Source organism: Epinephelus lanceolatus, chromosome 12 (assembly GCF_041903045.1).
Source record: "Epinephelus lanceolatus isolate andai-2023 chromosome 12, ASM4190304v1, whole genome shotgun sequence".
Lineage (NCBI taxonomy): Eukaryota > Metazoa > Chordata > Actinopteri > Perciformes > Serranidae > Epinephelus > Epinephelus lanceolatus.
Window position 1 is genome coordinate 39,091,473 of NC_135745.1, and position 17,323 is coordinate 39,108,795.

Genomic DNA, 17,323 nt, shown 5'->3' on the forward strand with positions numbered 1-17,323 from the left:
GTTGTGTTCAGCTGACCGTTCAATTCTTTCAGAACAAGAATATTGAAATTAATTTCCTTTAATTTTTCTTTATTTAATAAACATTTTGTTGTATTTCAGCAGAAGGGCAAAACTGAGTATACCTCAATATTTGCAAGTAATATCGTTGCTGAAATATTCAGCATTATTACAAATTGCATATTTTGCTAAATATCGTGCAGCCCTGCTGTAGTCTTCATCTGGTGTCTCATTTGAAAGCCTGAGTTACAACAATACATATCAACAGTGTGTCTAATTGATTCAATCCCCAGTCCTTCAAGTCAAAGTCGTTCGAAACCTGGAGAGCCAGGAGGCTGAGGAGGGAGATAGTGTCACTCTGCACTGTGAGCTTTCTAAACCTGGACTGCCCATCGAGTGGAAGAAGGAAGCTCAAGTATTGAGTTGTGGTGAAAAGTACCAAATGAAACAAACAGGCTTCAGTTATGAGCTACAGATCTTTGATTTGAGACCTGGAGACACGGGAAGCTACTCATGCTGTTCAAAGGACGCAATAACTTCAGCATCTCTTGTAGTAAATGGTAGGATGGAGACCACATCATCATCTCATGCTGTCCTCTTCTTCCATCAAGTCTTTCATTTTATTTTTAAATTCATTCTTCTTCATCTTATTTTTCTTGACTGTGTACCATCTGGTTATTTCTCTTCACCCATCAGCTTCCCCAGTTATTTTCACAAAAGAGCTGGAAAGCCAAACGGCTGATGAGGGGGACAGTGTGACGCTGCACTGTGAGCTTTCTAAACCCGGTGTTCCTTTGGAGTGGAGGAAAGGAGAACTTGGTCTTTGTCCTTGTGCCAAGTATGATATTAGACAAACAGGACACCTGGCTACATTAATAATCCATGATTTAGACCCAGAGGATGCTGGGTGTTACACATGTGACACTGGTGACCGTCAAAGCACTGCACAACTAGCTGTGAAGGGTACGCCTCCTAAAACCTGATGTTTGTAGTGGATATACTTGAGTTGTAAATTAATTGATTGAAGACTTGCCTGTCTCATAGACTTAAGTTATTGCTATCTTAATAGTAGGGCTGTCATGACATGTCATTCAAATTCTAAATCATTCAAATGCTGCACTGTTTTCTTTTTTCTTTGCATGTCTATTAATTCTGTGGAAACCCCAATTGGACTGGTGTGATAAAAACCAGAGCGTTGTTAAGTCCAAAAGTCAACATTCATCGAAAGGAGATAGATGTAATCATTTCCAAAATTCACGATTTATCTAAGAAATGTTCTGCTTCAATCCATATTTGTTTAATTTTATCCTTTTAACATTTTCACTGTGGACAAAAAAGTCGGCTATACATTGTACCAGCTTTCTCTCGGTTTCGCTAAATCTTTTCTCCTCATTTCCACCACCTCCCTCCCTGCAGCCCAGCCTGTCCTTTTCAAAATCCAGCTGCAAAACCGTGAACTACAGGAAGGAGACAGTGCTTGTCTCCGCTGTGAGACCACAAAGCCGGGAGCCAGTGTGGTCTGGAGGTGTGGTGACAGGGTGCTGGCGTCCAACAGCAAGTATCACCTGAAACAGGAAGGAACTACAGTCGAGCTTGTCATCTATAAACTGCAGGGAGCCGACTCAGGAGAATACTCCTGTGATACAGGCAGCCAGAGGACTTCAGCTGTCCTCACTGTGCAGGGTAGGAGCTGTCTGTTGAAGGCTGTGCTTTTCATGCACCCTCTGGAGTCACGTCTTTCTGCGTGTCCAACATTACTCCCAACACTTGAGCATGAACGTCAACCTTTCATCTGGAGATCTTGTTTTCTCTCTTCTTTACTGCACTTAAATTTTCAAGTATTATTCCTCATCCCACGTGTGTTCTTGTTCTTCACTTGTACTTATTCACACAAAGACCTTTCTATTGAACTTGATCACTCATCATTTGTGCCTATCTGTGGTCTCTCTTCACAAACATTAACACACCCTTTACTGTTTTTCTTCACTTGCTACTCACAATAACAGCTTGGGATAAATCTTTATATAGTTAATCACACTCACACCATTAGCACGACTTGAACCATATCTTTGTCAAACACTTCAAACAACAAATATGTAACTATTCTGCTGAAATGTATTTGTCAAACAGAGGTCGAGGTCAACATACTGAAATTCTTGGAGAGCTGCGTTGTTTACGAGGGTGAAGATGTCCGCTTTGAGTGTCGGGTTTCCCATGAAGAGGCACCTCTGGCCCAGTGGAAACTCCAGGATGTCCCTCTGCAGAATAACGAAATGAACCTGATCAAGTCTGAGGGCCGGGTACACAGCCTCACTCTCAGGGGCGTCACCACAGCTGACTCAGGAATAGTTACGTTCTCAGTGGGTAACCACACTTCCACTGCTTCTCTGACAGTCAGAGGTAAGAAAATGCACTTTATGTCTTGGGATGAAAATTCCCATTTTGCTTTTATGATAACATTTGGACTACTGCTCATTTATCTAAACTATCTTCCTTGTAGGACACCTTCCCTCTATCTTTCCAAAAAGCTTACAAAAACCTGGATGCTTGTGATGTTTTGAGGCTCTTATCTATTCATCTATTGCACTTCTGTATTTGAAATCTTCACTTTACTGCATATTACGTCATACTTATATTCATATTCTCTTCTCTTCCATTGAACTAGAGCTAACGTTTCCCATTTACTTTTAAATGTAGTTATTTATTGGTCATATTGATCGATATGTTTCCTTGCAACTTGTGCGTACAGCAAGTCTTCTGCACTTTTTTTTTTACTACACACTTTATTCAGATAACTTGACACACAACAGCAAAATTAACTCAGTGACTGACCATGTCCTGTTAATCAATAATTAAAGTTCTGAGTTTTTGTGTTGTCCTGGAGGCATGGGTGTGAAATACACTGACAGATGTAGTCACAACTTTTCCAGATTTGAGCCCTGCCAGGAGACCTTTGTTGCATGTCATCCCTCTATATCGTCCTCCCAACAAGAAATGGAATTCTCACAAATAATAAGCAGAAGTATTTTTATTCTTCAGGCTGTCAGTAGTGTCTCTCTGTGTTGTTTAGTGTTACTCACAAATACTAAACATGCCACTTAATGGTTCACCGTTTTCCACTATATTTTAATGTAGGGATGCACCAAATATCCGGTAACCGAATATATTCGGCTGACTAAAAATAGTTTTGAGCAAGCAAAATAGGCTTAAATCATTCAGCACGCTGTGCGAGCAGCCTACAGATTTCAACCAGCAGAAACAAAAGGCGAATCCCATTGGTTGTGGGTTGAACGGGGGTCACAGACACAGACAGTAATGTATTCCTGTCAAATACGGCGGCCATCGGCTTACCGGCGACGGACAAGTCAGTTCCAATAATATCCTCTTCTTGGCGTCATGACTGCCCAGAAGTACCTGAACAGCCGAGCCAGCCGAACACAGGTACAGTACAGGCCAAAAGTTTGGACACACCTTCTCATTCAATGCGTTTTCTTTATTTTCATGACTATTTACATTGTAGATTCTCACTGAAGGCATCAAAACTATGAATGAACACATGTGGAGTTATGTACTTAACAAAAAAAGGTGAAATAACTGAAAACATGTTTTATATTCTAGTTTCTTCAAAATAGCCACCCTTTGCTCTGATTACTGCTTTGCACACTCTTGGCATTCTCTCCATGAGCTTCAAGAGGTAGTCACCTGAAATGGTTTCCACTTCACAGGTGTGCCTTATCAGGGTTAATTAGTGGAATTTCTTGCTTTATCAATGGGGTTGGACCATCAGTTGTGTTGTGCAGAAGTCAGGTTAATACACAGCTGACAGCCCTATTGGACAACTGTTAAAATTCATATTATGGCAAGAACCAATCAGCTAACTAAATAAAAATGAGTGGCCATCATTACTTTAAGAAATGAAGGTCAGTCAGTCCGGAAAATTGCAAAAACTTTAAATGTGTCCCCAAGTGGAGTCTCAAAAACCATCAAGCGCTACAACCAAACTGGCACACATGAGGACCGACCCAAGAAAGGAAGACCAAGAGTCACCTCTGCTTCTGAGGATAAGTTCATCCGAGTCACCAGCCTCAGAAATCGCAAGTTAACAGCAGCTCAGATCAGAGACCAGATGAATGCCACACAGAGTTCTAGCAGCAGACCCATCTCTAGAACAACTGTTAAGAGGAGACTGCGCGAATCAGGCCTTCATGGTCAAATAGCTGCTAGGAAACCACTGCTAAGGAGAGGCAACAAGCAGAAGAGATTTGTTTGGGCCAAGAAACACAAGGAATGGACATTAGACCAGTGGAAATCTGTGCTTTGGTCTGATGAGTCCAAATTTGAGATCTTTGGTTCCAACCGCCGTGTCTTTGTGAGACGCAGAAAAGGTGAACGGATGGATTCCACATGCCTGGTTCCCACTGTGAAGCATGGAGGAGGAGGTGTGATGGTGTGGGGGTGTTTTGCTGGTGACACTGTTGGGGATTTATTCAAAATTGAAGGCACACTGAACCAGCATGGCTACCACAGCATCCTGCAGCGACATGCCATCCCATCCGGTTTGCGTTTAGTTGGACGATCATTTATTTTTCAACAGGACAATGACCCAAAAAACACACCTCCAGGCTGTGTAAGGGCTATTTGACCAAGAAGGAGAGTGATGGAGTGCTGCGGCAGATGACCTGGCCTCCACAGTCACCAGACCTGAACCCAATCCAGATGGTTTGGGGTGAGCTGGACCGCAGAGTGAAGGCAAAGGGGCCAACAAGTGCTAAACACCTCTGGGAACTCCTTCAAGACTGTTGGAAAACCATTTCAGGTAACTACCTCTTGAAGCTCATCGAGAGAATGCCAAGAGTGTGCAAAGCAGTAATCAGAGCAAAGGGTGGCTATTTTGAAGAAACTAGAATATAAAACATGTTTTCAGTTATTTCACCTTTTTTTGTTAAGTACATAACTCCACGTGTTCATTCATAGTTTTGATGCCTTCAGTGAGAATCTACAATGTAAATAGTCATGAAAATAAAGAAAACGCATTGAATGAGAAGGTGTGTCCAAACTTTTGGCCTGTACTGTATGTGACGTGTCACAAGCCATTCACGGCCCACAAACCTCACCGCACTTTAGGGACTGTTCGTTACTTATGAAGGGACTTGTCAGGGGAGGAGGGTGGCTGGTTGATTTTTATTTTATTTATTTTATTTTATTTTGATCCCCCCTATGTTAATCACTTTGTAACACTTTACCTTTTCTCAAGTAAGCGTTAACTATACAAGGGGGGCTCTTTTCAGGAAAATAGAAAACTTTTGGGAAAAATAAAAAATATTTATCCCCCCCAAAAAAACAACAACAAATATTAAGGAATAAAGATATATGAAACTCTCAACAGAGTGTATAAATTCAAATAACACACGTTTAATTAATTCCTCCCCCCAGCGCCTATACGCACGTCATGCATAGGTTTAAATAAATAAAAAAAAGGTCACATCACAAAACCAATCTCAGTCTTTGCAATCCCCAAAATAAACTCACAGTCCCAACTAACGAAAAATACAATACTGTCCATTTTCAATAACTTTTAAATGTCTTTTGATTATTTTTGAGTCCGTGACGCACGCAAACGAAACAGTCACTCATCCAGGCATGTCAAACAAAAGTAGCGCAGATTCACACAGCAAAAACCGGTGAAAAAACAAAAATATGCGATCGATGGCTGTACCTCTGGTATACCAGGAAAAATATATAAAAGAAACGATCTCACCCAGGGACCGCGTAGTCAATCAGGGAAAGTAATCCATCGGTTTGGTCCTGGGCACACGCTCCGTCCTCCGAGGTCGAGATGTCCAGCTGGGATACCGTGAAAGGACGGGTCTTTAAGGTAACTACTGATGGGTTTCTTTTCCTCTGTTAACAGTAGACCTGGCAGGGTTGGCTTCACCATGGTGCAAGGACTCCTGTACAGGAAGTCCCCCGTGAAAGGTGAAGGGGACAAATACCAGCTTGTAGTCCCTAAAACTTTGGTGCCCAGTTTCCTGGAATACTATCATAATCATCCTTTAAGTGGGCACCTTGGCAGACTTAAGACCCTCTTGAGAATTCTGGAGGTGGCATGGTGGCCCTCAGTCCGAAAGGATGTGTGGACCCATGTAAAGTTTTGCCTCACCTGCCAGTCCTACAAGGCAGAGAATCAAAAGCCTGCGGGTTTAATGCAGCCCACTAAAGTTGAAGGAGCCTGGGAGAAGCTGGGAGTGGATCTTATGGGTCCATTTCCTCGCAGTAAGAAAGGCAACCAATTCCTTCTTGTCATCATAGATTATTTTACCAAGTGGGTTGAGTTGTTCCCCCTCAGGGACAGCAAAACTCATCGCATCACAGCCATCTTGAAAGATGAGATCTTTACGCGATTCGGCGTTCCTAAGGAGCTGGTGTCCGATCGAGGTCCTCAGTTCATAGGCCATGAAATGGGAAACCTCTGCAAGACCTGGGGAGTGACACAAAAGTTCACTACAAGCTATCATCCTCAAGCGAATCTAACAGAACGAGCTAACCGAATGATAAAGACCATGATTGCATCTTACGTGGGAGACAAACACAACAAATGGGATCAGTGGGTCCGAGAGTTCCGCTTTGCCATCAATTCAGCCCAACACGAAACCACGGGAAAAACACCAGCCGAACTAGCCCTGGGAAGGATCCTCAAAGGCCCTCTGGAGAGGATGATTGGTTCACCACCAGACAACAACAAATGGCTGAACAAGTCATGAAGAAAGTGGGACAGAGTCAGGCCAGACAAGCTAGGTACTATAATACCCGGAGGAGAGGTGCACATCTCCTGCCGGGAGACCAGGTCTGGGTGCGCTCTCACCCACTCTCAAAAGCATCTGACAACTTCTCATCCAAGCTTGCGCCTAAGTGGTCAGGTCCAGCTGTAGTGTTGAGAAGGTTAGGCCCCATTAATTATCAGGTACAGTGGAATGACCACAACAAAAGGTTGGATACAGTCAACATGGTCAATCTGAAGCCCTACTTCGGGATTCAGCCTCCGATACCTCCGGCTGGGGGGGGGGATCTGTGACAGAGTCACCTAATCATTAATTAAATGCAATTTAAGATATGGAGATATCTGTGAAACAACAGGTTTCTTTGATTATGTAAAAAATAAATAAATAATTCCCTGTACATGTATAAGGGTAAGATGGGGTATCCGCTGTCATGTGTGTAAATTTCTGTATGTGTAAAATGATAATTTACAAAAATGGACGAGATTATTTAGGGAGGAAGAGGCGGAGAAGACGAAGGAAAGAGGTGGAGAAGAAGGGACCGGGAAAAGGAACAATAGAGCTGGCGGACCTAAACGTTAGGACCTGAATATAAAGTAAAAGTAACGAGCTGTGGACATTAAGTAAATTAAAAAGACCATTAAAAAGAAACCCATCAGTAGTTACCTTAAAGACCCGTCCTTTCACGGTATCCCAGCTGGACATCTCAACCGCAGAGGACAGAGCGTGTGCCCAGGACCAAACCGATGGATTACTTTCCCTGATTGACTGCGCGGTCCCTGGGTGAGATCGTTTCTTTTATATATTTTTCCTGGTATACCAGAGGTACAGCCATCGATCGCATATTTTTGTTTTTTTACTGGTTTTTGCTGTGTGGATCTGCACTATTTTTGTTTGACACGCCTGGATGAGTGACTGTTTCGTTTGCGTGCGTCACAGACTCAAAAATAATCAAAAGACATTTAAAAGTTATTGAAAATGGACAGTATTGTATTTTTCGTTAGTTGGGACTGTGAGTTTATTTTGGGGATTGCAAAGACTGAGATTGGTTTTGTGATGTGACCTTTTTTTTATTTATTTAAACCTATGCATGACGTGCGTATAGGCGCTGGGGGGAGGAATTAATTAAACGTGTGTTATTTGAATTTATACACTCTGTTGAGAGTTTCATATATCTTTATTCCTTAATATTTGTTGTTGTTTTTTTGGGGGGGGGGGATAAATATTTTTTATTTTTCCCAAAAGTTTTCTATTTTCCTGAAAAGAGCCCCCCTTGTATAGTTAACGCTTACTTGAGAAAAGGTAAAGTGTTACAACTTATTGATGCTGTTTTTGAAGTATGAATAAGTCAATAAGTAATTTATTCCATTGAAATATCATTGATGTATTATTGAAAAGTGATTTATCTTTTTATAAATGACAGAAGGCACATCTGCCTCATTTTAGCTGTGGTATTGTGATACTACTCAGAACCATGATATTTTCATTGGTATCGCACAGTGGGTCCCAATTTTGGTACCGTGACAACACTAATCTGGAGGGGGTTCATCTGCAAAAACTAATGAAAAACTAAACAATGATATTCGGTTTTCAGTACTCGGTATTCGGCCAAGCGTTTAACAATATTTGGCTTCGGCTTCGGCCACAAATTTTCATTTCGGTGCATCCCTGTTTTAATGCCTCTGCGCTGGCAAGGCATTATATTTTCAGATTGTCTGTATGTCCATCTGTCCCATTAATATGAATGCAAACCTTGAATGCCTTGAGCAAATTTCTTTAAAATGGCACAAACATTCACTTAGACTCAACGATGAACTGATAAGATTTTGGTATTCAGGGTCAAGGTCACTATGACCATGCATCTGTCTCATTTTTGTGAATGAGATATCTCAAGAACACCTTAAGTGAATTTCTTCATATCTGGCACAAAAGTTCACTTGGACTCAATGATGAACTGGTTAGATTTTGGTGGCAAAAGTCAAGGTCATTGTGACCTTGCACCAATCTCATTATCATGGAAGCAATATCTTAAGAACACTTTCAGGGAATTTCTTCAAATTTGGCACAAATGTTCACTTGGACTCAACGATGAATTAGAATTTGGTGGTCAAGGTCACTGTTACCTTGCGTCCGTCTTTCTCTTGTGAATGGGATATTTCAAGAACACCTTGGGGGAATTTCTTCAAATTTGGCACAGTCGGCCACTTTGAGTCTTGAATGAACTGATTAGAAATTAGTGGTCAACAGTCAAGGTCACTGGGACCCTGTCTGGCTCATTCTCGTGAATGCACTATCTCCAGAAAACCTTGAGGGATTTTTTTTTCCACATTTGACAAAAACATCCACTTGGACTCAACAATGAACTCATTAGAAGTTGTTGATCAAGATCAAGATCATTGTGACCTTGCTTCTGTTTCATTCTCGTTAATCCATTATTTCAAGAACACTGTGAGGGAATGCAATATCTCAAGAAGGTCTTGGGGGAGTTTCCTTAAATTTGGCACAAACATCCAACTGGACTCAAGACTGAACTGATCAGAATTTTGTGGTCAAAGGTGAAGGTCACTGTGACCTCACATGAACTGTTTTTGGCCATAACTCAAGATTTTATACACGAATTATGACAAAATTTATACAGATGTCTAATAGGATAGAATGATGAAGTTATGACATTTCAAATCCAAAAGGTCAAAGGTCAGTTTCGCTGTGAGGTCGTAATGTTCTGCAAAAACACTTGTCTAGCCACTATTCAATGTCATATCTCAGGAACAGAGGGAGAGACATTTGTTCAGATACTGAATTGGTGACACTTATGGGTGACCATTTGAGACTGTGGTGACTGTATAGATCTTCTGTGTGCTGCCAGGGTGAAGATGTGCATGGAACATGGATGTAAACTTTAAGTACAACTTGAGTGGTTCGTGGTGGCATACAACTGCGAGGCGGTAATTCTAGTTTAACAGACGATTTGTCTACCAACATATGACTTGATATATTTGATTGCTGATTTCTACCAGTTTTGCATCAGACTTGTGTAGATAAACCAGTGCTGGTTGTTTTCTTGCTCTGTTTAAAGCTTCTTGTTGGTATGGTTCAATTGGAATTGGTAGAACTATGAGTATAAAATAATGTGGCTCGTGAATACAGTGTATTTTGTGGTGGCTGTGTTTACCCAAGAAACCTTTGAAATGACTCATCCTAATTAATAATGGTCTTTCTAGCAGCTGCACCTGCACTATTCAAGAAGGAGCTGGAAAGTCAAGAGGCCACCGAGGGAGATAAGGCCACCCTGTCCTGTGAGACATCCAACCCTGATTGCAAGGTGACCTGGCTGAAGGGCTCAACTGTGCTCACCCATGGGGAGAAGTACACTTTGGAGCAGAGAGCTACCACTCACAACCTGGTTATACACAAGCTGAATCTGAAGGATAGCGGAGAATATACCTGTGATACAGGGGACAAGAAAAGTACAGCTACCCTGACTGTGAAAGGTAACAGAGCACAGCTTCATCCCATCATTGTCTCTTGTCTCCTCTTGTCTTCATCCTTCCTGAAGTTAATTTTACATTCATCCATCCAATTAACAAGTACTGGATCAGATCATCTACTCAGCATCCATTTCTCTTGGATTTCACAGTCCTTGAGTGAAGTGTGATGTCGTATTTGGCATGTAGTTTGAGTTTTACTTATTTGTCTAATGTTGGCTAAACTTATTTTACTCTGTTTTTTTTACTTCTGCCTTAATTAATATTTGTGAGTCATCAAATTACAGACATAGTGAATGAATTTTGATGATTTGTTCAGGTTCAGATTTCTTATGTTATTAGTTGTCATTAGAATGGCACATGTCACAAAACTACATCTATATTCCTGAGAATAAGTTGTGGCATGAAATGGTGAGTCAGTGCTGAAATAAGATTCCTGGTCATGGACATACCCTCTTACTGATGCCTTCTGGAAGCTCAAGAAATCTGATCACTGCTCTCCCATCATCCCGTTCACCCTCAGAGCGTGTGCGTGTCATCCGAGAACTCTGCGATACCACTGTGATCACTGGGCAGGATGCTGTCTTTGAGGTTGAGTTGTCACACTCAGGCGTGACAAACGGGGAATGGTGGCTTGGAGACAACCTCCTCCAAAATAATGATCTAAATCAAATGAGCAGCCAGGGCAGAGTGCACCGTTTGGTCCTGAAGATGGTGACCACAGATGAATCAGGCGATGTTGCCTTCGTGGTGGGAGAAGAGAAGAGTGTGGCCTGTCTTCTTGTGGAGGAGAAGCCCAAAGGTAAAGGAGATGACATGGTCACTAGAGACAAACAGCTTTGTCTTGGCCGATGGAAATATGCTGGCGCCATCATCTCTAACATCCTAACTTTTAGATGCGCTTTCCACCCTTTGCATATAGTGTTTGCTATACAAAGAAGTGCTATCAAAATGCTAACACTAATATTATGACTTAGAGGCAAACTTTGGTATCTTTCAATCTGGACCCTATTTTTCCATGTTATTGTGTCTAAATGACTAATGGAGACAACTGCTGTTGAAGCTGGTCCAGTATTGAGAAAGAGGGCTGCAGCTGGCAGTGGTGAAATAGGCTGTAATTTCACCACTGTGGGCATTTGGCATTGTCAATTTACGTTCACTAAGAGTGCTTAATCTGACAGGCTCAGATTGTTAGTATAAGTGTCTGACAACATTATAGAAAGGACCCTACAGAGAAATGAAATGTTTTCATTTACCTTTCACTTGATCTGGTCTATTTCTTCTTGTCTGTAATCAAGTCTCGCTCAAGAAAAAGTGTCTTTGTGAAATCTTGCAAGAGGTGACTTCCTGCAAAAAGACAATGGTGGAAACATAAGAGAGAATTTTAGAGAGGACTGCCAGAAAAAGTTTGTTGTGCTGGAGTACAGAAAGCAGAATTTAGTGTTGTCTACAAGATTTTCAGTGTCATGGCTGATTATAGAGTTGATTTCAACAATGTGAAAAGGTCTGCAAAATTTTACAACTGGAGTTGTTTAATTTCTTTACAGGTTTCTTTCCATAATGTTGTCAGACACTTAAAATAACAATCTGAGCCTGTCGATGGCATATATTCACTTTGGGCGTACATGAATTGACAGTGCCAAATGCCCCAAGTGGTTACATGGCGGTCTACCATGCTGCCTGCTGGCAGCAGCCCTCTCTCTCAATACTGGGCCACTTTCAAAAATAGTTGCCTTCAGTAGCCCCTTTTACACTGCCAGATTTTCCGTGAATGTTGGGCCGTTTTGCCGGCAAGCTGCGTGTGTTAGGTACACAGAGCCGGATTGGCGAGTTGATCCGAGGTGCCCAATTTTCCGCCTCGTAGGGTAGTCATATTGGCAGCACCCTTTTAGTTTAAAAAGACCGAGGCTGCCTTCCGCAAGGGGAGGGGCTGTTGAAGAGCAGGAATTAGCGAGCAGCTAGTAGCAAGAGGGAAACACAAACCTGACAGACACTGTAAAGATGAGCAACTGGGGAAACAAGGAATTACACGCCCTCCTTGCCCTCGCAAACGAAGAGGCCATTAACTGTCAGATGACGGGGACGGTGAAGAACGGGCCAACTTACGAGAGAATCGCTGAAGGACTGAACAGCCGCGGCTTCCCTCCCACGTCACTGTTTATGTCACACGCTGAGCTACACGTTTTGTTACTTGCTCACGCCCCCCATTGCCCTGAAAAAGGTGCATTCTGTATAAACAAAAGTAGGTAGGCGGCATTTTGCTGCACTCCCCGATTTTGTTTTTATACTGCTAATGCTGAAAAAAGACTGATTGGGCTTTCCTGCAAATTTGCACAATTCCTGTTTAAAAAGGGCTTTAGACACAAAAAGATGGGAAAATAGGGTCTAAGTTGAAAAATACAGAAGTTTTCCTTTAACACTAAAATTGTAATTATTTTTTGAAGATGCATTTTCAATACATCATTTATCAAATGTTACAGTTTTATAGCTTAGTTTCTTTGCTTTTTTGTAATAAACTTGGAAGGGTACACATTACAATTCTGACAAAATTTCACAGCATGCATCTATGTTTTTAAGTTTATGGCTTTGAAATTATTAATGCCAGGGCTGTTAAGGAAGGTAACATTACTACCATTATTAAATCTAGTTTGGGGTTTCCCATATTTACAGTGTTAATACTAGAGAAGCCACACAACACTGTGGCAGTAGAGGGTGAAACTGTCACTCTGGCCTGCACCATCTCTGACGCCAAGGGCACTGTCACCTGGAAGAGAAACAACGTGGCCATCCACGCAGGTCTCAAGTATGACCTGAGGAACAACGGAGCATTCCACCAGCTTCATATCCACAACCTGCTGCCTGAGGACTCAGGGACATACACCTGTGACACAGGAGATGCACAGTGTGACGTCACCTTGACTGTGCAAGGTAAAGAACGATGCCACCTCATTGCTGTTGATCAGATTCAAGAATGTGGACCAAGATCAGATTGACATGAACAGCTGAAATATTCTTGAACTTCCACTTCCCTCAACCTCATACCCAGTCGGGCATCAGCTAAAACTTTTGTCCAAATTCCCTTAAGAGATGTTTTTCTTGTCATCTCAAAAATCTGATGCCAAACTGTCCATCTCAACATCTGATGCCAAACTTTCCCGTTTTAAATTCCCACCAGGTGCCCCAGTGTCCTTCCACAAAGAGCTGAAGAACCAGGATGCCGTAGAGGGTGATGATGTTACTCTGCAGTGTGAGCTGTCGAAGCCAGGTGTTCGTGTTGAGTGGAGGAAAGGAGGCATGGTCCTCCAGCCTGGTTTGAAGTTTGAGATGAGGCAGGAAGGGTGCATTCAAGAGCTCTGTATACGGAACCTGGAGCCTGACGACAGTGGCTACTACACCTGTGATGCGGGAGACCAGCTCACCACAGCTTCTTTGGCAGTGCAAGGTAGCCTATTTCAATACTATTTTTGTCTGTTTTGAGTATACTGTAGGCTGATTGGTTTAAATCTGACTGTATTCCTCAATGTATGCTTACAAATAGAATAGTAGGTTTGTTTTTAGGACTGGCCTACATCTTAACTATGATGTTGCATGGTATCATTTTCTGTCCATTTATTTGATGCTATTCATGAGTCAGAGGCTCAGTGCATATGTGTATTTTTTCGCTCAACAGTGAAAGAAGTCTTCATTGTGCATGGTCTTAAGACCACTGACGTCTTTGTTGGGGAATGGGCAACCTTCTCCTGTCAGCTGTCTGGTAGGGCACCAGGCAAGGTGCATTGGTGGCTGGATGGCACCTTGCTGGAGAACAGCCCCTTTAGTGAGATAGGGCTGAGCCAGGGACACATCCACACACTCACCTTAAAGAACCTGGCCACAGATGACTCTGGCACTGTCACGTTTCAAGCTGGGAGTTTGACATCAACAGCCAAGCTCTTAGTCAAAGGTATCACATTATAAAGCTAGTCAGTAGAGACTGAGATAAACAATATTTCAGTCTCTTTTTATACTCTGCAGAATTTTAAATCCACAATTTACAACATTTGTAGCATAGTAATGAAATAAGGAGGCACAAAATGTACCAAATTTCCTCTGTTTTCTACCTAAAAGAATATTTAGCTGATTTTCAACCAGCTCTGTGTCACTGCAGTGTGGGTAGAGCACATGAAACGTACCCACACTGATCAGCCCCACAACGTGATTACTTGCCATCCTGCAGATCTTGGCTGGTGAACAGGCAAGGACCTTTGGCAGGGGGGGAGCACAACCCACACTACAGTGACACAGTGCTGGTTGAAAACTGGCAAATTGTCTTTGTAATGACTTGTATTAACCAAATACAAGTTGGCACATTTCTTCTTGAAGAATATAAGTGATGATTCCATAAATTAAGATGTTTTCTGCAGGGTTCCATAAAAAGTTTGAAGTTCATGAATAGAATAGTAGTGGAATTTTTTTTTTTTTTACATTGCAGTGCTTCTTCATGCATGATAATAATAATAATATTGGCAGTTGCTGTATGCTTTGATACAACCAAAACATACAATTGGGTGCAGCACCACAGTAAAGTTTTACAGGGCAGATAAACACCTAAACCCAATCATCTCCAATTGTCTGCCATAACTTTTTAATGAAAATATATATCATTTAGACTGATTTTAATTCCTTTCTTTTTGATTCTCTCTGAATTATTCCTATGTGCTGTATTTTGGGCTGCTGAAATTATAAATCAATTATAATCACGATTATGTTTCTCACTTTAGAGGTTACTGTTATTTGTCACAACTTTTCACCCACCTTTGGGAACAAAGTAGAGTTATAGCTCTTCAACTTTTAAAAGCCGCTTCTGATGTTGCATTGGGAAGGACAAATCCAAATAAGGTCTGACATGCAATAATGATGTCTTCTTTAAAATGTAAGTATAATTGGACATCTGGACATGCTGGTTGTGGAGTTTCTTCTCACCATGATCTAAAACATGCAGGCTCAATCAATTAGCAACTATAAGTCGTGTGTACGTGTGAATGGTTTTCTGTCAGTATTCGTCAGCCTTGTCATTGACTGGCAACCTGTCCACCCCCCTGCGATCTTTAAGGATAAGCAGGTATAACTAATTGATGGATGGATGTCTACTCACCTATGTGCCGTAACGTTGCCCAGCTACAGTCAAGTACTATTAACCTGCGTAGCAGATTACATATACACTCCCTCAGTGGTCAGTTGTTGTCTTGTGTCTGTTGGCCTGTGTTGTTTTCTTTATTTGTCTGCGAAAACAGATTCACTGCTGTTATTACACCCAGACAGAATAATCAAACAAAAATGATCTGTCCATATTCTGTCTTTGCACTTAAATATCCTTGGCTCTGCGAATCACCCATTGGCTGCAGTCTTAATCATCCGAGAAGTTTTCCTGACGGCTGGGTCTGTCTCTGTTGTTGAGGCGTGCAGTCCTGGTCGCTAACTTGGAGTTGCTGCTTGTTCACTGATGTCTCTGACTTCTTGCTGCTGTTTTGCAATTGTATATGAACCAGTGTCCCTTGGTTCATATCAATGACCTCTTACACTTCAATCCCAGATTCAAGCCTGTGTTGTGACCCATCCAGAATTCCTTCTGCCTTTTCATCCAAATCAGAATGTGCCAAAAATAAATGTGGAGACAGACTGCACCAAAACTGACTTATCTGTTAGCAGCATTTGGCCAAGTCTTAAAAGTGTCACAGAATCAATGTCCAGTATTTACAAACAACAAACAGTGCCTGTTGGACGTACATTCATGGATTGTGAATGATATGCCAGCGAGTGATCTGTACCAGTTACGTCACTGGCAGATCATCAGCATTTGCACATTGTCAGCTGCATTTCAGATATGCACTGAATGCTGCTAAGTGTTATGATTGCTATATAGTAAAGAATGAGTTTTAAGTGAATCCCCCTTTAATATGTAGTACAGATGTTCTTGCCTGATTGGGAAGACGAGATTAGTTATACACAGCTTGCTGGAAACATTCATCTATGATTTGGGACTCCTTGAGTCATTGTTTCAGGCCATGACCCTGTGGTGTGGCACCTGTGTAAGTTTAATAGTAGCCAAAAGCATGATCGTGATTATTATATGGTTAAATGTGCAGCCCTAAGTCTAAATGTCCCTTAGTAATGTAAATTATGAATAGACAAATGTGGTGATTAGACTGAGTGGACTACATGTAGTAGGCCTTATTTTGGTGAAGTTAAGGTTTGATCCAAGTTTTATTGTACAGAGTTAGTGACCTACTGGATAGTGTCAACAGAAATGTTGTGTTAGGAAAGTGCTGCTCCACCCATCCATGCAGGCCGGCTGCTGTTGAATGCTCACGTTCTATTTATCTCCACTATCCCATATACCAAGCCCTGCCCCTAACCTTCAAGCACTAAAACCTCTAACCTCCCCACACCTACCTTTTGAGTTTGGTATTTCTATCCACTTATCACCCCTCTTCTCTTCATCTGCGGCCAGCATTTCTTGGCCCTTGATTGTGACCATTACCCTGAATCTTGACGGTTGGGCTTTTTGACCCCCTATTTATTTCACTCACATACAGTGGACATTAACAAATATATAAAGATTCTGTGCCAGAGCACATACACTTTGTACTGGTCAATCATTAAAAAGCACAATAATATCACTCACGTATGAACATCACTTCAACATGCTTTTGGGGGTTATAAAGCTCATATGTCATTCGTCGTGTCCTGCACTTATCCTTAAATCTCATGGCCAAGCCCTGACCCTATGACCCCTGAACCCAACCTCAGATCCCACAGTTGAAGTGGTGAGCGAGATGGAGGACATTCGGGTGCTCGAAAACCAACCGGCTGAGTTCATCTGCCAGTTCTCAAGGCCGGTCAAGGCTCAGTGGAAGAGAGATGGGCAGCCGTTACAGCCTGATGGCCGAAGGGTGGTAGTAGAGCAGGACTGGAATGTGGCTCGCTTGTTCATAAGCCGTGTGTCTGCTCAAGACAGGGGCACATACTCCTGTGAGGCAGAGGGGACCTGTGCGGTCGCTTCACTCTATGTGGAAGGTGAGCTTC

At 42.0% G+C, this 17,323-nt stretch overlaps 1 protein-coding gene across 1 annotated transcript in view; it reads left to right on the forward strand.

The window, feature by feature from the left end:
• obscnb (obscurin, cytoskeletal calmodulin and titin-interacting RhoGEF b) overlaps window positions 1–17,323 on the forward strand; it is a 78,484-nt gene that overhangs the window by 40,477 nt on the left and 20,684 nt on the right. The window contains exons 50-59 of the mRNA XM_078173412.1: window positions 291–557; window positions 694–960; window positions 1,414–1,680; window positions 2,128–2,397; window positions 9,995–10,264; window positions 10,782–11,060; window positions 12,929–13,186; window positions 13,434–13,700; window positions 13,929–14,201; window positions 17,048–17,314. Of these exons, the coding sequence (XP_078029538.1) occupies window positions 291–557; window positions 694–960; window positions 1,414–1,680; window positions 2,128–2,397; window positions 9,995–10,264; window positions 10,782–11,060; window positions 12,929–13,186; window positions 13,434–13,700; window positions 13,929–14,201; window positions 17,048–17,314 (2,685 nt within the window). The remainder of the gene's footprint in view (window positions 1–290; window positions 558–693; window positions 961–1,413; window positions 1,681–2,127; window positions 2,398–9,994; window positions 10,265–10,781; window positions 11,061–12,928; window positions 13,187–13,433; window positions 13,701–13,928; window positions 14,202–17,047; window positions 17,315–17,323) is intronic.